The 26,149-nt window shown below is 44.8% G+C and overlaps 1 protein-coding gene across 1 annotated transcript in view; it reads left to right on the top strand.

Annotated features, from left to right (window-relative positions):
* Window positions 1–26,149, top strand: part of LAMA5 (laminin subunit alpha 5) — a 149,271-nt gene that overhangs the window by 61,867 nt on the left and 61,255 nt on the right. Inside the window, exons 6-16 of the mRNA XM_083146806.1 lie at window positions 1,953–2,050; window positions 9,109–9,224; window positions 18,762–18,880; window positions 19,084–19,174; window positions 20,583–20,717; window positions 21,095–21,157; window positions 22,088–22,228; window positions 22,671–22,808; window positions 23,501–23,635; window positions 24,168–24,302; window positions 24,889–25,026. Coding sequence (XP_083002932.1) covers window positions 1,953–2,050; window positions 9,109–9,224; window positions 18,762–18,880; window positions 19,084–19,174; window positions 20,583–20,717; window positions 21,095–21,157; window positions 22,088–22,228; window positions 22,671–22,808; window positions 23,501–23,635; window positions 24,168–24,302; window positions 24,889–25,026 — 1,309 coding nt within the window. The remainder of the gene's footprint in view (window positions 1–1,952; window positions 2,051–9,108; window positions 9,225–18,761; window positions 18,881–19,083; window positions 19,175–20,582; window positions 20,718–21,094; window positions 21,158–22,087; window positions 22,229–22,670; window positions 22,809–23,500; window positions 23,636–24,167; window positions 24,303–24,888; window positions 25,027–26,149) is intronic.

The following is a 26,149-nucleotide window of genomic DNA, read 5'->3' on the forward strand; positions in this document are numbered from 1 at the left end:
TGGAACACAGTTCAAAGTCAGTTCGGATCCGGGATTTGCACCGTTTACACTGCAGTGCCGACCCGCAATATAAACGGGGGCTGCACTCGGAGATGACATCATTTCCAAGCGCGGGGATCGTCGATCTTTGCGCTTGGGGCAAGCCCAGCACCAAGGTAAGCTGCTGGGCTGCCTCTGTGCACCGCGAACCCCCCCCCTACCTTCATACAGCAGCGGAGGCTAAGTGCGCCCCCCGCCCTACCTTCATACCGATCGCAGGGTGGTCCGGAGGTTGGGCACACCCCCATTGCTGTAAAAGGGAGCCGGGTGAGACAACCTGGTACACCCATTTACACTGCCCAATACCCATGTCTTGTCCATGTTACACCCTGGTCAGGACCTGGGTAGAAATCCTATGTAAATTGACACGGGTTGACCCCTTTTGCACCTCCGCTGACCCGGGTCCATAAGGGAAAATGGGGAATTACTTTGCATTTGTTATCAAATAAGTCTGTACAAATTCAGATTTTGATTAAGGAGGTTCCTACCATCCGATGACTTTAATTTGTAGATTACTTGCAACTGTAACTAAACACATCACCTGAACAGTGATAATTATTATTTTTGTTGATGATGGATGTGATCAGGATTGAACAATTGATACAATGCATAGTTCCATGTCATATCCAAGACCAATACAATAGGCAGTTTATTTTGGATGATAGGAATACCCAGTGAAAAACACAATGATAACACAGTAGATGTAAGAGAAGGAGCACATTCAATAATTGAAGTCTGGTGTTGGAAAATATCTGTAGATTTGTTCTTTAAACATAGAGTTGAACACATGTCAATGGCAACTAAGGGCGTGATTCCGTTTTGTTAGCAAAGCTAAAATGCACACAAATGGGCAAATCCATGTTGCACTGAGGATGAGACAGATGTAAAATGTGCAGAGAGCGTTAGATTTGGGTGAGCTGTGTTCAAACTGAAATCTAAATTGCATTGTAAAAATAAAGCGTCTAATATCTGTGGGTTACCTTTAGAAGCAGACCGTATTTACCCTGCACAGAAACAATGCATTTGCTCCCCTTGCACACAAAGTTATTATTATTATTTTTTTTTTTTTACAATATTTGGCCCTAAATGCGGATGTTCCCACATATATCACCAAGTTGGGCACATCTATCTATGCGACCACACAGACCCATATGTAATCTGAAAGCCTTATTTATAAATGCGCTCTACTCTGTATAGGAGCCTTTAACATACAGAGCTCCAATGCTCTTTTAAACACATGACCCTTAGATGCGTATGCTTTCTATGATTCCTCTGCAGAACTGCAACAATACAGTATAGTACTGTGTACATTGGTGGCACTACATGAAAATATCTGTTTGCCCTTTACACAGCTGCTGGAAAGTGTTTTTTTATTTTTTTGTATCTGTCAGTCACTTTAAATACAAATGAGATAATACATAATAGCACTTACACCAAAGAGGAGATTGACGATTATGTTGTTATAGTTGGCTGTGTTCTCGCACATTGTAATCATTAAGTATATTACAATGGCTTCATATAAGATGCAGTGTAGTAAAATCTGTTCTAGAAGATTTCTCCTTTTGATGTAACTTGGAAACATAGTGAATAATAGGGGGCTATTCAGACCTGTTCTCAGCCCTGTGATTTCTCAAGGCGGACGATCGACTGTGCATTCGTATGGATCGTACAGGTAGAGTAGGTACTGGGCTAAGCAGCCTTGCATAGGGCGGGTCTTCACTCTGCCGGGGTGGCAGCTATTTAACGCGGGGCTCTGCAATTAGCCAGAGCAGCGATCAGGCCTGAATAGGCCCCCATAGTGTGAGCAATTTGTGTTTTGTGTTGTCTATGTGAATACGATACATAAATGTCTCCTCACCAGCGTATTATCTTTGTTAGCCACATGTGGGTAACCACGTCTCCTTTATTTCCAGTATTACTACAGCATCAAAGATATCAGTATCGGGGGACGCTGCGTCTGTAACGGACATGCCGAGGTGTGCAATGCAAAGGACCCTTCAAACCCTTTCAGGTAAACTAGCGCAATGATCGCTGCACATGTGCACATTTACTGCCTGACATGCAGTATAGGAGATTTGGTTTCAGTGCTGCGCTCTGTCACTAAGATTCTACAAGGTTTGGTAAATTAAATGATTTTTATTGTGCAAAAAAACCTGCATATAACAAATGCTCTTTTCAATACAGTGTCCAGTCACTTGAGGCTGGAGAATATGTATTCCTTCAAGGGCAATTAGTCTACACAGGATGAATAAAACAAATGAAAAGGAAAAAGAAAAAAAGGGGGCAAAATTGTATCATAAATATACAGTTTTGTCACAAATAGTCTATTGATTTTGAACAATTGTCACTGCTTGAGAAATGATGTTATTTGACCGACAGTGCAGGATAATAAAAGGTGGAAATCGTGCAAAAAAATGCTGATTCCGATTGTCTGTTCAATTGATTGCGTGGTGTGTACCCGCTCATAAAATGAGTGTGCAGGATTGGTTCCTGATATTCAAAAATAAGTGAACTTTGAGTGGAGTGAATAAGTTCAGCGGCGTCCCGCTATTTGTAATCCTTATTGTACTTTGCAATGTTCTGGTACCTTGAATTCGTGTTCGGGAACGGTGGTAATTGTGGAGGTGGCTTGGGGAGTGGGGGTCCTGGATGGGTGAAGCTGCCTCTGTCTCCCGCTCGTCACCGGTAGCTGAGTGCGATGCACTGCTAACCGGGACACGGGATGTGCAGAAGTTGCTGCCCGTCTGTGTGAGTGAGCGCGGCTCACCGTGTCAGGATGCTGTGTAGCTCCGTTGCGGTGACCGTTCCTCACAGTTACAGGACCTCACCGCTGCAACCCGCTCTCCCTCTCACGTATACTCACCGCTGCCGTTACACCAACTGTTGTCAGTCTTGCTGCGGCGTGGTTCATACAGTTCTGTGTGTACCTCGGAGGTACACACAGAACTGTAACAAATCCTGCAGAGAGAGAACCACAGCCGAGGACCGACATCCGACATCTGACACCATCACAAGCAGCCAGCAGCCGGCGGACGCACACGCCGCTGCGCCAGCAGTAGCCGCAGCAAGACTGACAACAGTTGGTGTAACGGCAGCGGTGAGTATACGTGAGAGGGAGAGCGGGTTGCAGCGGTGAGGTCCTGTAACTGTGAGGAACGGTCACCGCAACGGAGCTACACAGCATCCTGACACGGTGAGCCGCGCTCACTCACACAGACGGGCAGCAACTTCTGCACGTCCCGTGTCCCGGTTAGCAGTGCATCGCACTCAGCTACCGGTGACGAGCGGGAGACAGAGGCAGCTTCACCCATCCAGGACCCCCACTCCCCAAGCCACCTCCACAATTACCACCGTTTCCGAACACGAATTCAAGGTACCAGAAAATTGCAAAGTACAATAAGGATTACAAATAGCGGGACGCCGCTGAACTTATTCACTCCACTCAAAGTTCACTTATTTTTGAATATCAGGACCAATCCTGCACACTCGTTTTATGAGCGGGTACACACCACGCAATCAATTGAACAGACAATCGGAATCAGCATTTTTTTGCACGATTTCCACCTTTTTATTATCCTGCACTGTCGGTCAAATAACATCATTTCTCAAGCAGTGACAATTGTTCAAAATCAATAGACTATTTGTGACAAAACTGTATATTTATGATACAATTTTGCCCCCTTTTTTTCTTTTTTTCTTTTTTTCTTTTTCCTTTTCATTTGTTTTATTCATCCTGTGTAGACTAATTGCCCTTGAAGGAATACATATTCTCCAGCCTCAAGTGACTGGACACTGTATTGAAAAGAGCATTTGTTATATGCAGGTTTTTTTGCACAATAAAAATCATTTAATTTACCAAACCTTGTAGAATCTTAGTGACAGAGCGCAGCACTGAAACCAAATCTCCTATACTGTAATCCACAACGGACCTAGTCACCCGTTCTAAAGTGCAGCTGCTAGTCCTAGGTACACCCCAATAGAATCTGTGCGCAGGTATACCAAAAACAGCCCCTGTTTTTTCCTACTGTATTGTCTGACATGCAGGTTGAAGGGTACAAATTGTTCAATGTGCTTAAGGTCGACACGACAGTGAATGACACAGAAATGATCGACACATATCTTTTTTTCATGTTTTCCCAACATATGTTTGATTTACCATCTACATGGGCTACGATTGGGAATAGTAAGCTGTGGCGAGCGCAGTGGAACGAGACTCTGTGCATGAAACGTGGCGAGCCTGCGAGGGAATACGTTTATACAGATAGTGGTTATACATTACCAAACAGAAGAGATTTGACAGCAAACTTAAAAACTTATCATCCATTTGTGTGTTGACTGTTGTTATGCCGACCTTTTGGCTCTGTCAACCTTTTGTACCTCTTGATATGTTTGAACCCTGTACCTAATGCAGGCAAACCACTTGGATTTCAACCTAAAGAAATGTCCTCTTTACCTCTCCTGATTTGCCCAGCACTTACTGCCCAGCACACACAAACAGCTTAACCCTTACAAGCCCCATTAGTGCCTATCCTTCCTACCCTTCAGCCTAAACCTAACACCCCCCCCACCCCCACCCCAGCCCAACCCCCAAAGTCACACACTGCTGCCTAACGCTAACCCATCTTGCTACTTATGTTCGGGATGTCTGCATTCAGGATTCTGGTGTCAGCCTCCTCATCAATGCCAGGATTCTGGTGCTGGTCTTCTGGGTGCAAGTCCAGATGCGGGCATCATTACTCTGACAGCTGGCTTCCTGTATACCGGGATGTTAACCGCATCCCTCAGAAGACTCATCTGCACAACAATGAGTGCAGCTAATTATTTTCTGCCCTTTAAAAGCTGTCTGTTTCTGTGCTTGGCGATTAACTTGGAATCTGCAACTTTGTCAGTAGGAACTGCGTTGAAGATCTGTGATCAAAGGCTGTGTTTTACCTCCGAGAGTAGCACATAAAGCACCCCAGATGTATGCTATGACTCTCATGACAAATTTCTCACCTAGAAGACTTTTTTTTTTTTTGCAAAACATACATTATATCCACTCTTAGCCCTGCTGCGGGGTAGTGCAGGGAACAGCGAACAGTTCAAAGGCTATTAACATAAATCTTCCACACTGTCAGAAGTGTCTAGGCCCCAGTAATTTATTTTTAGGTGACTGACATGAAACACAACTGTCTTACATTGGGAGAGGGACACCAAGCAGGTTTCTAAGCTATCAGTCACTCAAATAGACTTCTACTGTGCTTATAAGTTTCATTCATTCTGTGCAAGTGATTGTGCAATGCCATCTCCTCTTAATGAGCTGTACTGGGGATTTATGCTTTCAGGCCATTGCTCATACTGTGTGGTCATATAATTCTTCCTGATGACTTTCAGCTCAAGGGAATGGCATTTTCTGGAAGTGGGTATGCTTGCACTCTTCCAATCCTAGACACGCTGGTTTTTCTTGTCTCCTAGTTACCCCGACTCATTGTGCAGTATGCACCTTACTGCAACTTTTACTATATAGTAAATATACTGTATATTACATTTTGTGCTTTTGTTAATTTAAATGTCTGTGAGATAAAATACCAACTATGTATCTATAGAGGGGTTTGGTGTCGTATCTAGGGAAACAAAGGACAAACAGCACTGCCTTGTTATTTATATAGGTAAACGTTATGCAATCTTGAACGATAAAATCAATGTGTGTAAAAGCTGCAGGAGAGCACACACATACCTATAAATTAAAGGCATCTAAAGATAAAAATGTTCTTTTCAGGATACATTATATTATGCAGATGTGTCCTCATACACCCAGCCTTACTATGCCATATGACGTGAGAAGCCTGGAGCAAGTGAGCCAATGGGTTCCATGTAACTCTGCTTGCACGAAGGGTCTTTTTCCCCAAAACTGCATCTCAGTTACAAGTGGCTGCAACATCCCACTACATGAGACTTCACTGATTGATTTGAAATTGAACACTTGTATATCTGTGTGTGCGTCAGAGTCTGCATATGATGCACAAAAGAATTTGGCTTGAAAAAGATGTTGCACCTAGTTTACAGATTCAGTCACACATAGATATGCAAGTACATGTTGAGTATCCCTTATCCAAATTATTATTCCGAAAACCATACATTCCAGAAAGTGAAAATACATACAGTATGAAAATCATACTTGAAACATCTGTAACAGCACTGCTGAGGATATTATATGTAACTGGCACTACTAAGGACGTGTGACTGGCACTACTGGGGACATGATATGTAACTGGTACTACTGAGGACATGATATGTAACTGGCACTACTGAGGACATGATATGTAACTGACACTACTGGGGGCATGATATGTAACTGGAACTACTGGGGACATATGTAACTGGCACTACTAAGGACATGATATGTGTGACTGGCACTACTGGGGACATGATATGTAACTGGTACTACTGAGGACATGATATGTAACTGGCACTACTGAGGACATGATATGTAACTGACACTACTGGGGGGCATGATATGTAACTGACACTACTGGGGGCATGATATGTAACTGGAACTACTGGGGACATATGTAACTGGCACTACTGAGGACATGATATGTAACTGGCACTACTAAGGACATGATATGTGTGACTGGCACTACTGGGGACATGATATGTAACTGGCACTACTGGGGACATGATATGTAACTGGTACTACTGAGGATATATGTAACTTGCACTAAATATGTGCACGGAAATTATTGCTTGTCATTCACATTCAGTACCTGAGATAGAACACAAACTTTGTTTCATGTTTTGAAACCTTGTTTTATGCACAAATAAAATATATTTGTGTGTATTTCATGTGTTTGATGTGTTTATACAACATAAATGCAAGATACATAATTGAAATATAAAAATATTCTGAAATACGGAATAATCCGTTATCCAAAATTCTCCTGGTCCCGAGCATTTTGGATAAGGGATACTCAACCTGTGTTGCATAGCAAAATATTCTGCGCAGTCTCATGAAGCAGCTTTTCTCACCTGCTTTCAACTAAGATCTATATTTGTATGTATATTTTTAGACCGATTATTCTGAGGTTCACTTGCATAGAAAGTCAAATATTGACAAGTTTAGGTAAAGCTGGGTTCACATTGGGCGATTAATCAGACGAGATATTGTTCTGATGCGGATCGGCACAATCTATCGACCACATCCCACGGGTCGTTGCCTGGGTCATCCTGTCAGATGTGTTGTATCGTGCAGTGTGTATGTGTTCTATATGACAGAACGATGTACCGTCACAATAATGTCGCTGGGTACACACCTGGGTGTTTAATGTGTTCCAAGGCTGGGAAAATGTTAGTCAAATTCCATTTGGAATTTCTCTTGAAATATAATGAATTCAATAGCCATAAAATTCCCCTTTCATCACTGATTTATTGGATTAGGAATAAATGGCATAGATATATAGAATGGCATCTATTCCAGCTCTGCAGATACGCATTTACCTTATTCTGGTTCACTCGCAAAGGAAAATTCCTTCTCAAATGGACAAAACCATGTGCAATGCAGGTGGGGCAGATGTTACTTGTGCAAAGAGAATTAGATTTGGGTGGGGTTTTAATTCAAAGTGAGATCTATATTGCAGTGTAAAACTACTGCAGTCAGTATTTTACCTGCACAGAAACAAAGGTACTTGTTTAGTTTCATGGTGGCAGCATGGCCGCACGCTACTTCCGGGTTGGGTGCTCGCCAAACTTTCTAAAATAAACTAGATAAACTCCATGCCAACGTGGATAGTTCATACCCCCACTATCCATGTTGGCATGGAGTTGATTTTACATAGTGTGACAAGCGTAGCGAGCCACCAAGCCCGTAGCGTGGGCGAGCGCAGCGAGCCCCGCATGGGGACTCAGACGCGCGGCCATGCTGTCGCTGTGAAACTAGACAAGTACCAAAACAAAAGCTCCAAATCTCTCTGCACATGTTACATCTGCAGTGCACATAGTTTTGTCCATTTGAGCAGGAATTTTCCTTTGCGAGTGAACCAGAATAAGGGCATTTGTCTCCCTCTAATCCAAAGTTTGAACTCCTTTTTGTTTTTCTATTTCTGTTATCATTTCCTAATCTTTCATCACCTCCATGAATAGACACTTGGCCTTTCTTCTCACGGTCTAGGCCAGGCATGTCCAACGTTGGCCCTCCAGATGTTTTGAAACTACACATCCCAGCATGCTTTGCAATAGTTTTAGCATTCTCTAATAGCAAAACTGTGGCAAAGCATGCTGGGATGTGTAGTTTCACAACATCTGGAGGGCCAACGTTGGACATGCCTGGTCTAGGCCTTCAACTTGGGTCTTCCACCCCCTCCAATATCATTAATGCTACCCTCCCATCCATCTGCTAAGACACATCCTTCCTTCCTTTCTTCATTTCTCTTCTAAAACTTTGCCTTACCCATCTTACCTTTCTGTCCCTCCAGTAATATGCATCTAGTATTTCTCCTCACCAATGACCTTCACTTTGTTCTTCCACTCCTCCAATGACCTTTACCTTGTTTATACTCCAATCAAACAGCAACCTTTATTCAGTCGTTCCATTTACAGACTGAATAAGATTAATGTAGCTGCATATTACAGAATGTTCCTGAGGTCAGCCATGACAGTATTTCCACAGTAACCCAGTAGAGCAGGGTTGGCAAAACCGATCCTGCAGATCTACCAACGGTCCATGTGTTCCAAATCCACAGCTGTAGTCATTACTAACGGTCACATTTTCAAACATGTTTCATTCACTCCTACTATAGATCCACAGGTTGCCTCAAACATGTGAACTGTTGGTAGATACTGAGGACAGGTTTGGCCACCCCTGCAGTAGCTGAATCAGTCAGTGGAAATATAATGTGATTTTAATGGTAAAGTGAATTTAATTTGCATAACTTGCACTCAGATAAACCATGGTTTGCCCACAAAAAGTTGTGGGGTCAACCCTCTAAGTACAATGTTTTTAATGGAGTATTCCTGGTGACTTGTTGGACATGTACTACTGAACATTGGAAAAATGGATCTTCTAGAGCTGTTTCTTCTTTCTGTCTCACTCAGGCTCCAGTGTGACTGCCAGCACAACACCTGCGGAGCATCATGTGAGAGGTGCTGCGCTGGCTACCACCAGGTATCCTGGAAGCCAGCGACTATGGATAATGCTAATGAATGTGAACGTAAGTCCTCTCATCTATTACTTGTCATTGGCGCTATGTTTGGTACTTGTTTCCTAGCACGGCGCCCGTCGGGTTAATCGCATGCCTTAAGTTTAAGGTACTTAAGGCATGCGATCGACGCGATGGACCCGATTTTATGTCAATCAGTGTATTTGCCGGTGAAAGACAAAATCGCGTTGATCGGGTCCATCGCGGCCCATTATAATGGGCCGCGACGCGATCAACGCGATTTTCCCATAGAGAATAATGTTAAATTAGAAAATCGCGTTGATCGGGTCCATCGCGGCCCATTTTAATGGGCCGCGATGCGATCAACCGGATTTTCCCATAGAGAATAATGTTAAATTATTTTTAAAGTTAAAATCGGGTTGATCAACCCAATTTTACATAGGGAACAATGGGAAATGGGCCAATATGGCCAATTTCTCATTGTATAGGGTTAGAAAGTATGGTTAATGTCCCCCCATTGTTAACGCCACCCCACTATTGACGCCAAACCGAAGCGTGTCGTGCGGCGGCCTCCGACCTTTTCATACCCCCACTATCCACGTCGGCGTGGAGTTGATTTTTATATAGTGTGGCGAGCGCAGCAAGCCACCGAGCCTGAAGCGTGGCGAGCACAGCGTGCCCCGCGAGGGGAGCCATATACCTGTGAAGTTATGCGCGTCCCCTCGCGGGGCTCACCACGCTTCGGGCTACGTGGCTCGCTGCGCTCGCCACACTATATAAAATCAACTTCACGCCGACGTGGATAGTGGGGGTATGAAAAGGTCGGAGGACGCTTACCGCCGCCCCTTGCGGGCTCGCTGCGCTCACCACGCTTCGGGTTGGCGTCAATAGTGGGGTCGCGTTAACAATACGGGGCCATGTCAACCATCAGGGGGGGGGGGTTTGCTATTAAAATGGGGGGGTTTGGGGCTTTTTACATTGAAATCAATGTAAAATCGGGTCTCAGGGACCATTTTGCATTGATTCCAATGTAAAAATCGGGTCGATCGCGTCGGTCGCATCGCATGCGATTTGGTTGGCATGCGATGCGATCGACACGATTTTTCCGACCCGATCAATACAATCAAAATCGGTGGTGCCGTGCTAGGAAACAAGTACCCTATGTTTTTTTTTAGTTCTAAATTATATTCTCGCATTAGAAAATCCCTTGTTTTCTGCATTTCTGTGTCATCAAATACACATATAATCCTATATTACCTTCCTATAGGGCAGTGGTTCCCAACCCTGGTCCTCAAGTACCCCCAACAGTGCACGTTTTCCAGGTCTCCACACAGAATCACAAGTGACATAATTAGCTCCACCTGTGGATCTTTTAAAATGTGTCTGAATAATGAGTGCACCTGCCGGTAACCTGGAAAACGTGCACTGTTGGGGGTACTTGAGGACCAGGGTTGGGAACCACTGCTATAGGGGATACGACTGCTGCAACTAGTGTAAAGCAAATTCATTGTACCATAAAGAAACCTAGGGTGATCTATTGTTCTAGTGCAGTAGGTACCACACATTTCATATGCAAATTCCAACTTTTATTAGGACTATTGGGTAATACAATGTTATGATAACTCTCGCTCTGATAATTCTATACTGTATGGCAATGGTTCCCAAATATTTTCAAATTATGGCACCCTTGATTTTCTCAATTAACAATTAAGTACAATGTGTTTATAATTCGTTTTAATTATGAGGTGAGGGACAGGATTTGCTTCTGTTTGTCTGTATATTTTATGATTGGCAGTCATCAGCACTTGTTTTGCCTATTACGCGGACTTCAAATAATCCCCGGACTACACTATCCCAAGGCACCCCTGCAAGTGTCCCGAGCCATCCCAGGGTGCCACGGTACATAGTTTGGGAACTATAGAATTGTCAGACTACTAAGATATAATAAAATATATAATGAGTGGCACTGTTTCATTTTTGAGCATCCATTCTTATTGACTGTACACTTTTATTTTGATTATTAAATCATATTTTCCTTAGGAATATCCCAAGGGGACATACAGTAATTTTAAAATAATCCTAATTAACTTTGGAATTTTAGATGAAATGTATTACAACAGTACTCTAGTTGTTTATTGTTACAGTAAAGTGTCACTATTTTGTCAACTCTCCTTGAAGGAATTATGGTTTTGCATTTTGTTATTGAATTTGAAACTCTGTCCTGAAGCTATGTGTGAACAGATATGTTATGTTATATGGTATTTTTCTGCTCTGTTTTATGACTGTAGCATCTGTTTCAGCTGTTGGGACATGGTGGCGACCCCCCAAATGCCTTTTCAGACCCACAGATCTCTCTCTTTTCTAGGTCTTTTTGTTTAAATGTATTTTCTTCATGCTGGTTCTTGTAGGCAACAAGGGATAGACATTACATTATAGACTGTGTACCTGGTTCTTAACCGTCAAGACACTGAGGAGCTGGAGTCTCCTGGCAGTGTGATAACCATGGGAGTATTTAAATGTAGACTTTATAACTTCAATAAGATTTAATCTTCAGAAAGGTTGGATACCAACATTATAGAGTTCATAGATGTTCCAATATGGAGAAGGTATCAAAACCCTTCTCTGTATTGCAGTTCAGTCCCAATGGTGCCAGTTTGGGCTCTACCATTTGGCCTAATGACTTTGTGAAGGATACATATGGAACTGGAGAGTGACCATTATTCCTTACCTGGGTTGTCTGCCGATCACTTAAAGTACTATTCTATTATTGGAAGTACAATTAAATTGTGTTATCCAACATGAGGGACCAGTGGAAGTCCTCGCTCCACTCTCTTGTCATGGCCACTGCAACTGCTTAGTCAAGTCTTACAACCTGTTTAGTAGGAAAATGTATTATTACAACTTACTGTTTGGCACATGTTGGAGAGGCTTGAATAGAACTTTGAATAGGTGCAATATGAGATGTAGATATCTCTTAATTTAATGAACAAATCTAAGAGGTTGTGATAGTGTGTCCTTCTTTATATCTTTCAGTGTCTGCTACTGGGGCTCTGTATGTTGCCATCATTGGATGGGATGTACATTTTTGAGTATTGTTGTGGAGAGTAATGCTGTAACCTGATGCTTTTATTATAAGGGATAACGTTACTCCTAATGTAAACTCCACCAATCTTAGATGCCACTTTAGCTGGGTGTGGATCATTAGGTCACCAGCATGTTGTTCGCCAATCATTAGGGCAACACCAGTAGGTTGACATGCAGGAAGGTCGACATGGGTTCGGTGCAGTCAAAAGTTCGACGTGTGTCACATTTTTTGTCCCAAATGTCGGCACAGTTGACATGTACACTGAAACGTCAAGCCACGCCTCCTCGCATAGCTCGATGTGCTCGCCATGATTCGAGCACCGATATATACTGCTCTGTACAAATACCATACACCACTTCACTTCACTTGCTGCACTGAATTGAGCAGCAGATGGGGCTCTCCTCACCTCCTATCACATATTCTCTTTTGTTCCACCCGTTCCGGACCCACTAATATTTTAAAATGTACTGTAAAGGCCCATACACACTGGGCGACTTTGAGCTGAAAGTCGCTCAAAACTTCATGTTTGAGCGGCTTTCAGCTCAAAGCCGCCCAGTGTGTATGGCCCGGCGGTGAGCTCTGCTGCGCGCTCCCGCAACATTGCCGGGAAAGCCGCTCATCTGCTGGTCCGCTCTCCATATATGCTGGGCATAGTCACCCAGTGTGTATGGACCTTTATTTATAGTGTTTGCACAAATATTTTGTGTCTTACTTTGTCCATCAAAAGTACTATCTAGTCTAACATTTTGGTGTATTACTAAGCTTACTGTTTACCATTGACTTTATAATGGGAACAGTTTATTTACATGGGAGGCAGAACACATTTTTTATGCAGTTTTCTCACTTAAGCTGGGTACACATATATACAATTGTCGGGCCGTTCTTCCGTTCTGGGTCGGACAGCCGTTCAATTGTATAGGTGTGTACACTGTCCCTACCGACCGATAAACGGCAAAAAACTGTCTTGACCGTCCATACTCGGTCGGTCGACGGTTCTTTGCTGTTTAATTTTCATCCGACAGGACGGCCCCATATCGGTACAAAGTGCAGTGTGTACGCACGTCCGACCGATATGCTGCCGTCCTTGAGACTATACTGACAAAGCTGGAACGCCCATGTGGGCGTTATAGCTTTGACTAAAAAAAAAAAAAACGGCGTGGGGTCCCCCCCACAGCCGTAACCAGCACCAGGCTGAAGGAGCCGGGGCTGGTATTAAAAAATCAGGAAACCCGACAAATAGGGCTTCGCTGATTTTTTAAAACCAGCCCCAGGCTCCAGGTCCGGGGCTGGTTCCCAAAATACGGGGGACAAAATGACTAGGGGTCCCCCGTATTTTAAGAACCAGGCCAAACCAGCCAGCAGGGTAATGCCACAGCTGGGTGGAGACTTTTTATACAAGTCCCCCCGGCCAAAGCATTCATACCTGTGACCGGTCATCCTGGCCAGGGGTCCTGGGGGAGTGGGGACCCCCCCAATAAAGGACCTGGAGCCTGGGGCTGGTTTTAAAAAATCAGTGAAGCCCTATCTGGTTGGTTTGCTGATTTTTTAATACCAGCCCCGGCTCTTTCAGCCTGGTGCTGGTTGCGGCAGTGGGGGGGACCCCACGCCGTTTTTTTTTTTAACTAGTAAAAGGGTGACTAAAATGTAGACGCAGTAACCGGTCTATATAGAACTTTAGTCACCCTGCCGTCTGACTAAAGTTCTATATAGACGGGTTAGCGTCAAAATTTTAGTCAGCCGGCAGGGTGCCTAAAATTTAGACGCAAACCCATCTACAGATGGGTCTTCTCCCATCTTGGCAGGGGATGGCGCTGGCGTCGCCAGCCGCCATCCCCCGCCATCGCCATGGCGATGGTGAGAAGGGGACGCGCGCGCACGAGAGATGCGCGCGTCCCCTTCCGACGGCGCTTCCATACGATTCCCCGTGACCCCGCCGGCTTGCCGGCGGTAACCCGGGGTCCCCGCCGCCTGCCCTAACCCCCCCTAACCCTGTCCGTCTCCCTGAGGCGGAGATGGACAGGGTTTCCGTCGCGCTAGCGACGGAGACTGAGACGCAGTCTCCTCGCTGGCGTGGCTGCTGGCGGGTCGCCAGCGCGTACGTTCTGGCGACCCGCCAGCAAGGATGGGACCTGCCCCATCTGTATATAGAACTATAGTCACCCTGCCGGCTGACTAAAATTTAGGCGCAAACACGTCTATATAGAACTTTAGTCAGCCGGCAGGGTGACTAAAGTTCTATATAGACCGGTTACTGCGTCTACATTTTAGTCACCCTTTTACTAGTTTAAAAAAAAAACGGCGTGGGGTCCCCCCCCACTGCCGCAACCAGCACCAGGCTGAAAGAGCCGGGGCTGGTATTAAAAAATCAGGAAACCAACCAGATAGGGCTTCACTGATTTTTTAAAACCAGCCCCAGGCTCCAGGTCCGGGGCTGGTTCCCAAAATACGGGGGACAAAATGACTAGGAGTCCCTCGTATTTTAAGAACCAGCCCCAGGCCAAACCAGCCAGCAGGGTAATGCCACAGCCGGGGGACACTTATGATATAAGTTCCCGCGGCCAAAGCATTCATCCCTACTGACCAGTCAGCCTGGCCAGGGGCCCTGGGGGAGTGGGGACCCCCCCCAATGAAGGGGTCCCCCCCCCTCCAGGACTTACCTGACCAGGCTGAAGCCTGGTACTGTCCCCGATGCCCCTGGGCGGTGGGCATCGGGCTGATGGAATGGTGTAAAAAAATAGAATAAAAACTATTGTTTTTTTCCTGTGGAACTATGAGTCCCAGCAAGCCTCCCCCGCATGCTGGGACTTGGAGAACCACAAGTCCCAGCATGCGGGGCATTAAAGGGCCCGCTGGCACTTGTAGTTCCACAGAAAAAAAAATAGTTAAATAAACACACACTGACACATATGAAAAATAAAAGTTTAATACATACATACATTACACAAACACACTGATACTTACCTATCTTGATCCCGTAGGTAGGTCCCAGGGTCCGGTCCGGTGGCTTGGTTCCGGGGCTGGTCCGGGGCTCCAGGGCTTTAGTCAGCCGGCAGGGTGCCTAAAATTTAGACGCAAACCCATCTATATAGAACTATAGTCACCCTGCCGGCTGAATAAAATTTAGGCGCAAACACGTCTATATAGAACTTTAGTCAGCCGGCAGGGTGACTAAAGTTCTATATAGACCGGTTACTGCGTCTACATTTTAGTCACCCTTTTACTAGTTTAAAAAAAAAACGGCGTGGGGTCCCCCCCCACTGCCGCAACCAGCACCAGGCTGAAAGAGCCGGGGCTGGTATTAAAAAATCAGGAAAGCAACCAGATAGGGCTTCACTGATTTTTTAAAACCAGCCCCAGGCTCCAGGTCCGGGGCTGGTTCCCAAAATACGGGGGACAAAATGACTAGGGGTCCCCCGTATTTTAAGAACCAGCCCCAGGCCAAACCAGCCAGCAGGGTAATGCCACAGTCGGGGGGAGACTTTTTATACAAGTCCCCCCGGCCAAAGCATTCATACCTGTGACCGGTCAGCCTGGCCAGGGGTCCTGGGGGAGTGGGGACCCCCCCAATAAAGGGGTCCCCCCCCTCCAGGACTTACCTGACCAGGCTGAAGGCTGGTACTGTCCCCGATGCCCCTGGGCGGTGGGCATCGGGCTGATGGAATGGTGTAAAAAAATAGAATAAAAACTATTGTCTTTTACTGTGGAACTATGAGTCCCAGCAAGCCTCCCCCGCAGGCTGGGACTTGGAGAACCACAAGTCCCAGCCTGCGGGGCATTAAAGGGCCCGCTGGCACTTGTAGTTCTACAGTAAAAGAAAGAGTTAAATAAACACACACTGACAACACAGAAAAATAAAACTTTAATACATACATTACACACACATACTGATACTTACCTATCTTGATCCCGTAGGTAGGTCCCAGGGTCCGGGGCTCCAGGGCTGAAGGGTCCGGGGTCCTGGATCCGTAGTACTCCAAAGGGGTACCTGGGGAAGCAAATCCTACTCACCTGTCCTGTCCACCCCGGCATCTTCACTTCAAGACGCGCTGCTCCCGGCTTCTGTAGTACCGCTCTGCCTCCGCTGTATACTAGAGATGCAGAGGTCCTTCTCCCTCGGCGTCTCTCCTCAGAATGATTTCTGGCCAATCAGGAGCCGACTTTCTCGGCTCCTGATTGGCCAGAAATCATTCTGAGCAGAGACGCCGAGGGAGAAGGACCTCTGCATCTCTAGTATACAGCGGAGGCAGAGCGGGTACCACAGAAGCCGGGAGCAGCGCGTCTTGAACAGCAGATGCCGGGGTGGACGCCACAGGACAGGTGAGTAGGATTTCCTTCCCCAGGTTCCCATTTGGATTACTACGGATCCAGGACCCCGGACTCTTCAGCCCTGGAGCCCCGGACCCGGACCAGCCCCGGAACCAAGCCACTGGACCGGACCCAGGGACCTACCTACGGGATCAAGATAGGTAAGTATCAGTGTGTTTGTGTAATGTATGTATGTATTAAACTTTTATTTTTCATATGTGTCAGTGGGGCAGATGTATTAAGCCTTAACAAGAGATAAATGCAGGGGTGATAAGGAGAGATAAACGTCCAGCCAATCAGCTCCTTACTGACTTTTTTCAAACAAAGCCTGTAACATGGCAGTTAGCAGATGATTGGCTGGATGGTTATCTCTCTTTATCACCCTTGCATTTATCTCTTGTTAAGACGTAATACATCTGCCCCAGTGTGTATTTATTTAACTATTTTTTTTTCTGTGGAACTACAAGTGCCAGCGGGCTCTTTAATGCCCCGCATGCTGGGACTTGTGGTTCTCCAAGTCCCAGCATGCGGGGGAGGCTTGCTGGGACTCATAGTTCCACAGCAAAAGACAATAGTTTTTATTCTATTTTTTTACACCATTCCATCAGCCCGATGCCCACCGCCCAGGGGCATCGGGGACAGTACCAGGCTTCAGCCTGGTCAGGTAAGTCCTGGAGGGGGGGAACCCTGGCCAAGCTGACTGGTCAGTAGGGATGAATGCTTTGGCCGCGGGAACTTATATCATAAGTGTCCCCCGGCTGTGGCATTACCCTGCTGGCTGGTTTGGCCTGGGGCTGGTTCTTAAAATACGGGGGACCCCTAGTCATTTTGTCCCCGTATTTTGGGAACCAGCCCCGGACCTGGAGCCTGGGGCTGGTTTTAAAAAATCAGCGAAGCCCTATTTGTCGGGTTTCCTGATTTTTTTTAATACCAGCCCCGGCTCCTTCAGCCTGGTGCTGGTTACGGCTGTGGGGGGGACCCCACGCCGTTTTTTTTTTTAATAGGTAAAAGGGTGACTGCTGCCCTAACCCAGCCCATTATTATAATTTTGGTCACATGTGAAGTGTGAATAGCCCAAATCGGGAGTGTGTGTACGGTGGTACAATCCTTTTCTTGCGACTGTTTGGACGGGAGTACATCAGACGTCGCAAGTAAAATTGTACAGGTGTGTACGCGCGTGTCGGCTGTTGTTTGTGGACGGTCCGACGGGAGTACGGTCGGCCGAACGCTTGCAAAAAAAAAAGGATTGTATAGATGTGTACCCAGCTTTAGGGCCAAATGTATCAAACTTCAAAAAGTGATAAAATAGAAAGTGATAAACAACTAGCCAATCAGCTCCTATCTGTCATGTTATAGGCTGGATTTGAAAAATGACAGGTAGGAGCTGGGTGTTTATCACTCTCCACTTTATCGAAGCTTGATACAGCTGTCCATTATTGTCCTGGATTACACTGGATTGTTTTAGTTATTCTTTCAGAAGTTATTTCAAAAGCTAAAAGTTTTTGTGATGTGTTACTTGCTATGGGTGTGGATCATTAGGTCACCAGCATGGTGGTCAACAGTCATTAGGTCGACATGAGTCTGTCGACATGGATTCGGTCGACAGGGTCATAAGGTCGACAAGGGTTAGGTCGACAGTCAAAAGGTATGGGGTTTTTCACATTTTTTTGGCCCGAATGTTGACACCGTCGATATGGACACGGAGACTTGGCACCGCGTACCCTCGAATGGCTCGCCATGCTCGGCACACTATTTTGTTCTCTTACCACGCCCTGGTGGATGGTAGGACATGAAATACCGCCTGTCGGCTCAGATAAAACTGAGCACTGAAGCCCTGTGCTAAGCAATGTAGGTTAGCACACATCGCTCAGCACGCATCGCTGGCACTCATGCGAAGCACCAGCGATGTGTGCTGAGCGATCTGTGCGGACCAGTGTTCTCACTGTGAGAATAATGGAGATCGAACTACTTCTTACCGCATGCAGTATAAATCTAGTCAGGCGATGTATACTGGGAGCGATCCTTGCTCAATTTCTAAGTGATCTAGTCCTGTGTGTGTGCCCCATTACAGTGCCAAATGTGTATTTACTTATTATTATGAATTTGGGTGGCTATCTGAAGAGCTTTCATGCTAAAAACTGGTGGTTTTTATATCGGATTTTTCAGTCCTTTGACAACTTAATGTTTCTAATTTACAGCCTGTAACTGTAATGGGCACGCGTATGACTGTTACTATGATCCAGAGGTGGACAGGAGTAGGGCAAGCATGAACCGTGAAGGGCAGTACATTGGAGGTGGGGTCTGCTTGGATTGCCAGGTAAGGGTTGCGCTTGCGGTCTTTACATATTTTCGATTCATTACATTTTAATACATGTCTATAACTGTCTGGTTTGATCTGTTAAGTAATATGTCCTAATGTAATTTTACTGTATGTACCTTTACAGTGCTATATAAAAAGTTAATAATTAAGGCAATTTAATAGATATGCTGGAGATGTGATAATAAAATATGTTTCAATAGCATAATACAGATGGTGCCAATTGTGAGCGATGTCAGCATGGATACTACAAATCACCTAATCATCCTACTGACTCTCCGTACACCTGTCTACGTAAGTATCATCAGTATTCAACAATATATATATATGTTAATGTTATTTCCACTCCACTGACTCTAAGGGGGTATCCTATTAGCTGCGGTCATTTTTATTGTGAAAAAAAAAGTTTTATTTTTCGTTTTTTGATCAGTGATCATTACAGTGCTTTGCGGCATGCACTGCATCGGCGTCAGGGCCTGAATCAGGCCAATGTAACTATTGCCCCACTAACTTTATATACTTGTTAATGTAACTTGTATCTCACTGATTCAATGCACATTGGCCAGTGATTACCCCTCAGCTTTATTTACCCATCAATGTTACTATATCCTCTGACTCTGGTGTTGGGCGACAGTGCCTGGCTGACTGCCAGCATTCTAATTTGTCACAGAGTTATTCAGTGAGGTTGAGGTAACGATTCTCTGTGCAGGCCAGTTGTTCTTCCACAATAAAACTCCATAACAAACTCTGCAACCTTTTTTTAATGGACATTCTCATTCATATACTGGCAAGGGCTTTCTCCAGCAGTTTATCACTACATAGTATGCATACAATTCTCTTAAATGTCATATTTTTTACAATGGAATCTAAGAGGCCGAAGCTAAACGGTGAAAAACATTTCCACCAAACATTAGTACACAGGGTTCTCCTGACATCTGCCAAACTTCTATTTGTCACTTAGACTGCCAGGTGATTATTTTTTACTCAAGGGAAAAAGTTCCCACTGCTCTAAAGGCCATTGTTTGTATACTTCACATAAGTCCTACTGAGGTATGGCAATGTGTATGGTGATCTAAGGCTCGTGAGTATGGCATTCTATGGGGGGGGGGTTATTCGATCAGTGTCCCGCCTGCTGTGGGGCGAGAAGGGGGCGTGGCAAACGAGAAGTGGCCGGGAATAGTTGAGCTGCAACCGTGATTGAATATCTCCCTATAACTGTATTAAATTGAAAGTCATAAAGCCCTTCGCATGCGTCATTTTCTGCACATGTTAGTGACGGGAATGCTGATAACACCAAACTGTATATATATAGTGGTGTGAGATATTTTAACATCTATGAATTACACTACCACCTCATTGACTTTGTATGTTTCTCAATATAATTTCAAAGCCACTTACTATAAACCTATAAATCACGTGACCTGACCCCACATTGCGCCAATCAGTATAACTACCTGCATTCTGGCTCTATACATACCAGTCACTGTTACTTCTCTCATTTGTGGCTCTGTTACTGTAATTAGCACCAACAATTTACTCTATATACCTATCAATGTAACTAACATTTCACTGACTATTACTATACAACTATTTTGAGTATTTAACATGTATTGTGCAGTTATTTAAAATATATATTGCCAAGGGACGGACAATGTTTGTTGGTGAGATATGGTAACATTACCTATATATATGTTTCCGGCAGGTTGTTCCTGTGACTCTGAGTATATGAGTGGAACTTGTGAGGATCTGACAGGAAGATGTTACTGCAAACCCAACTATACGGGCGAGGACTGCGGCTCTTGTGCTGAAGGATATACAGATTTTCCTCAGTGTTACCGTAAGACTAACCACGATGCTGCTCAATATAAAGCATGAGTTTATAGGAACGAAACTCAGAGTTTTGCTGTAGTGTATGTGCGTGTAAATAGTAGCAGTGTTGAGTGTAGCTGACACAACCAATATTGTTAATGTAGGGAGGAAATTATGCGGAGGTACAGACACAATCAATGCAGCCAGACAAAGCCAACACACAAATAAATAGTGATTGCTTCTTATTTTCCAGTTTATAATTTATTGCCTAGCCACCATTATGATGGAACTTACGGACGTCCAATTTGTCCATTTAATTATCTGTATGCAATACTTTATTTATGCCACTAGATGGAGCAGTAAATCTAGCAGATTTTTAATACACTTCTCTGTTTCTTCTTTAAGCTGTTCCTGTTAACCCAGATGAAGACACAGGTGCTCAGAAACAGCCAGCTGGGGAATTCATAAGTAAGGACAATATTTATTGCTGCTGCTTTCTGGTAGCTTTTCCAGTAGCTGAACAGTCAGTTATTTCTCAGACTATTAAACAACATTACGCCAGGGACGCCTGAATACTTTTCACCTATTTAAGTAAAATCTTTTTCAGGTTAATCCCTGACCTTACCCCTACTAAGTCATCAGCTCTCTTAAGAATTTTCCCCAAACCTATGTTTAATAAATTGAGAGCCTCTTCTTAGGGATTCAGTATGAAATACCGGCGGTCGGGATCCCGGTGTTCAAAATCCTGACGCCGGAATCCCGACCGCCGAAATCCCTACAAGGGGGGGACGTGGATCGCCCCCCCTTGCGGGCTCGCTGCGCTCGCCAAGCAGCGGGCCTGGTGCCTCGCTACGCTCGGCGCGCTAATTTATTCTCCCTCCAGGGGTGTCGTGGACACCCAGGAAGGGAGAAAGTGTCGGGATTCCGGCGTCGGGATTCTGAACGCCGGGATCCCAACCGCCGGGATTTTAACTGCATCCCCTTCTTAGGGATGATAAAATGGTCTGTCTGCTGAGGTTCCAATCAGAGCTGGAACTGCTAATCTTAGTAGGGAAGGGAAGTATGGCAGCTGTATAGATGCTGTGATGGGTACATTTACTAAGATGGGAGATCTATTGAAGATGGGATGTTACCCATAGCAACCAATCAGATTCTACTTATTATGTTCTAGAATGTGTTATTTAAATAAGAAGTGATTGGTTACTATGGGCATTATCCCATCTTTGTAAATGTACCCCTAATTGTCTGTATTTCCACAGCAGGCATTGAGTTTTGTCATCTTTGTTCCTGTATCAAAGAGGGAATGTTGGGTCTCCTCATTAGATACTCCGAATGTTGTCTAACCAGTTATGGTACATAAAGGACAGTGTGTAACATACGTGTCTCTATACCCATCAGCCTGCGACTGTAATGTAGCTGGAACAGAAGGAAATGCGTGTCGCAAAGACCCAGCTACTGGAGTCTGTATTTGCAAGCAGAACTTCCAAGGAGAAGCATGTGACACATGTGCTCCTGGGTACTATAGTGCCAGCTGTGACGGTGAGTCAGTTACACACTACTGGTATTACTGTGTGTCATTGGGGGATTCTTTGTCCATGCTCTGTCTACTGCTACATCTGTCAGCTCAAAGCTGGTGCAAAAATCATATCCGTTTGCAGAGTGGAAATGGCTGCAACAGCAAGGGACATCTAAGTATACGTCCTCCGAAATCTAGGGTTCCCTAGATGGAGGAGCGCGTCACCCGGAAGCATTTACGCATCATTTCTGCACTTTGTAAATGCGGCAGAATGTGTACATGATAAATGCACTTTAATTGTACTGTGAAATGTATTATTACTTCACAGAGCCCTTACTACTTCATGTATTACTTGTGTCCGTTATTCACATCCCTGTATTCCTTATTATTATTATATGCCTCCATATTTCTTGTCTTATTCTTCTGTTGATGTGTATATCTGTTCCCCGGCCTTCTTTCTCGCAGCATGCCAATGCTCTGGACCTGGCGTATATGATGCCCATTGTGACAAGGAGAGCGGGAAGTGTGTTTGTTGGGATGGGTTTGAAGGAATGTTCTGTGATCAGTGTGCTCCCGGCTACTTCAATTATCCTCTTTGCCAATGTGAGTCCTGTGTGTTTGTTTCCTCAGCATTAAATATCAGAGACCGTAATTTATCTGAGACCCTAACATAGGGCATGATCAGTTATCCGCCTCCCCACCAGAATGAAATCACACCCATGTGCAGGGCTGCGAGTGCAGCTGTGTAATTAGGGGGGAAATCTATACACAATCACTCACAATCAAATGGATCCCTCCCCCATATGCAGGTCCATGTTTCTGGTGAATTTGGGCCTGGAGCTGATGTCCGAGGTCCTCCTTGAAAATGCACGGGATCCGCCTTCGTTTTCCGTGACAGAAAATGGCCTAATGGGTCTGAATCGGGCTTATAGTACCTTTATGTACAGTTACTGCAAAGGAGAAAGGCCCCCTCTAGTTCCGGCTATAGGACCCCATGTCTGCCTCATTGATTCACATATTCATTCGAATTTTTTGAGAATTTTTAGAAATCTTTTTAAGAAAAAAATAATTGGCTGTGAAAGCACAGCTCCAAAGTAGTACCAATGGTTTTGGAATGAGATTTGTAGTGACCAATAGGAGTGTGACATAACATGACCCTATTATGGTGTAATCTACTGTAATTTTGCCTTAATATTTTATTGGTAACATGAAGAGGAATGCAGTGTGTGAATTTCATTTTGGGACTGTCTCCTGGACTGTTTCTGCAGTAGTAATTGCGTTTGTGTCTCTTGCAGTGTGTGGGTGCAGTTCTGTTGGCACTCTACCAGGAGGCTGTGATCCAAGTGGCCGTTGCTTCTGTAAACCAGAGTATGATGGACCCAGGTGTGAACAATGCATTGTGGGACATCACTCTTACCCTTATTGCCAAGGTAAGTTGGCTCACAGTGTTATCAGCAGGATGTGAATGTGATGATTCAACACACAGACCGTAAATACAGCCTGCTGCTGTCTGGCATTCAGGAGCAGGATGTATTACCATCCGGGTGCCTGCATGTTAAATCCCAACTGTACTACATTCTTTGTAAAGCTCTCTAGCAGAGATCCTCAATACGGGAACTCACAGGTGGGGTAGGGGGGCAACAGTGTTCAGCAAAGCTAGGCTTTCCGAAGAAGGGTCTCCACAGCGTACTTCTATGGGGTAAAGATGTGTGTGATTTGCGTTACCTTGGAAGATTTCCTTAATACATCTGTCTTTAAAAGATAAGTAACTATGTATTTTAAAGATTTGCAAACATACTCCGTCACTGACATTATGGTATTGGGTGTCCTGTGAATGCTTCCCACCTAACACAGCCTTTGCTAGTCATTTGTTGACCTCTGAATATATTCGTGGGCTGTTTCTGTGGTTTGCACTAGTGGCCTGTGTGATGAAAATCTGATCTCATTTCATTTTCTTTTTAGCTTGTTCATGTGATCCTCGGGGCTCATTGGACAATAACTGTTCCCCAACTGGCCATTGCCAGTGTCACCCTAGTTACACAGGATCCACCTGCAATCAGTGTGCTCCTGGTTTCTATGGATTCCCCAGCTGTACACGTGAGTCTTCAATGCAATGACCTGTATTAACCACTAGGGGGAGAACATTCGCTTTAAATATCCTTCCTAATGTAGCTCTGGCTGGCAGGGTTTGCTGGGACAAGTAGTTCCATGACAGCTTGAGAACCACAGGTTGCCTACCTCTGATTTTAATGAAAATAACTTTGTTTCATTCATTTTTAGAAAATCCCAAAGTTTTAGTCTTCACACCATGGGCCTGATTCAGTGTTGATCGCTAATGTGGGAATTCTTAGTAGACTGGGAGAAGTAAGCCACCATCTAGACAGTGTAATTTCCCCTTGCGCATGCATGATTCGATTGGTGCGCATGCGCAGTTGTTCCATAATTGCTTGATGTACGTATTATCACATTATCGATTAACTCTGAATGATTCCCTATATTTACAATATGAACCCGATTCAGCTGACTGCAATGCCTCTCCCAAACACAACTGTGTTGAGATGTCAGCGCGGCCTCTGCATTCTGCAGAATAACCAGTAACAGAGCCATTAGAACCTGAATTGTATGTCCGCGTTAATAGATAAAGCATGACTAAAAAAAATGTAATTTCTTCACACTCTCTTAGGTTGCCATTGCTCCTTAGAGGGTGCCCTCCACAGCACATGTGACTTGCAGAGTGGACAGTGCAGGTGTCGCCCTGGGGTCACTGGTCTGAGATGTGACACTTGTGCTAGTGGAACCTATGGTTTTCCAAACTGCGAAGGTAATAAAGGTTGGAAGGTAATAAAGGTTGCCGCTATCTGCAAACTGGAATGGATTTAACTGTTTGTGTCCCTGGGCACATTTTACCAGTGCACCCCTTCGTCTCATTGCTTTAGATGACAGCTTCCTCTCCTCTTCATCTGAATCGGAGAAATAAGAGAAAAAAATGTTCTGCCAAAGAATTTTATATAATGTTACAAACCTGTAGCATAGTTGCACACCAATAACTTGATATGAAAACTAATACCCCTTTCACGTCGCAACTAATTACCGGGTACAAGCCATTTTGACCCGGTAATAAGTGCGATGTGAAAGGGGTTACCGTGTACCTTAAACGGGTAGCAACACGCAATACGAACCTGTAAAAAAGCAGAGCTCTTACCGGTTCATGGCCATGTTGCTTGGCGATGTGAACAGGTTAAACGGGCCGATCGACCCATTTCCCGTTCACACTATGGAGGAGGCAGCACTAGGAGCAGCGCCAGCTCTAAGCGCTGCATCCTCCCCCGCCCTCGATGACGCGCCGACTCCCCGCCGCGCTCCCAGATCAGGTCAGCGAACTGGTATTCTTGTCGGTTCGCTGTGGGGACGTGAACATCCCAAAATGAAGGTTCGCGCCGGGACTGACCCGTTTCAAAGTCCCTGTGTGAACCTTCATTTTGCGATGTGAGAGCAGCATAACATTACATAGGATGCAAAATGTGCAACTTACTTTGTAAATAAGCACTTGTTCTAGTAATTCAGTACGTTTGTTATAGTAAATAAGCTTTTGGAACATTACCATAGCATGTACTTTTTAGATTTTATACATTTCTCACAGTTTTGGTAGTCTCCTATTGACGTGTCTATTTCCAGTAAATACTGCAAACCAGAATGCCGTATTCCTTGCTTGTACCGCCATACACCGCTCTGTACAAATACCATACACCTCTTTACTGCTTATGAATTGAGCAGTCACGAATGACAGCAGATGGGGCTCTCCTCACCTCCTATCACATATGCTCTTGTGTTTCACTTGTTCCAGACATCTAATATTTTAGAATGTCATTTGTATTTGTGTGGACAAATATTTTTTGACCTTGTCCATCAAATGTACTATCTAGTCTAACAATTTGGTGTATTAC

The sequence above is a fragment of the Crinia signifera genome, chromosome 6 (genome assembly GCF_055691185.1).
Source record: "Crinia signifera chromosome 6, ASM5569118v1, whole genome shotgun sequence".
Classification (NCBI taxonomy): Eukaryota; Metazoa; Chordata; class Amphibia; order Anura; family Myobatrachidae; genus Crinia; species Crinia signifera.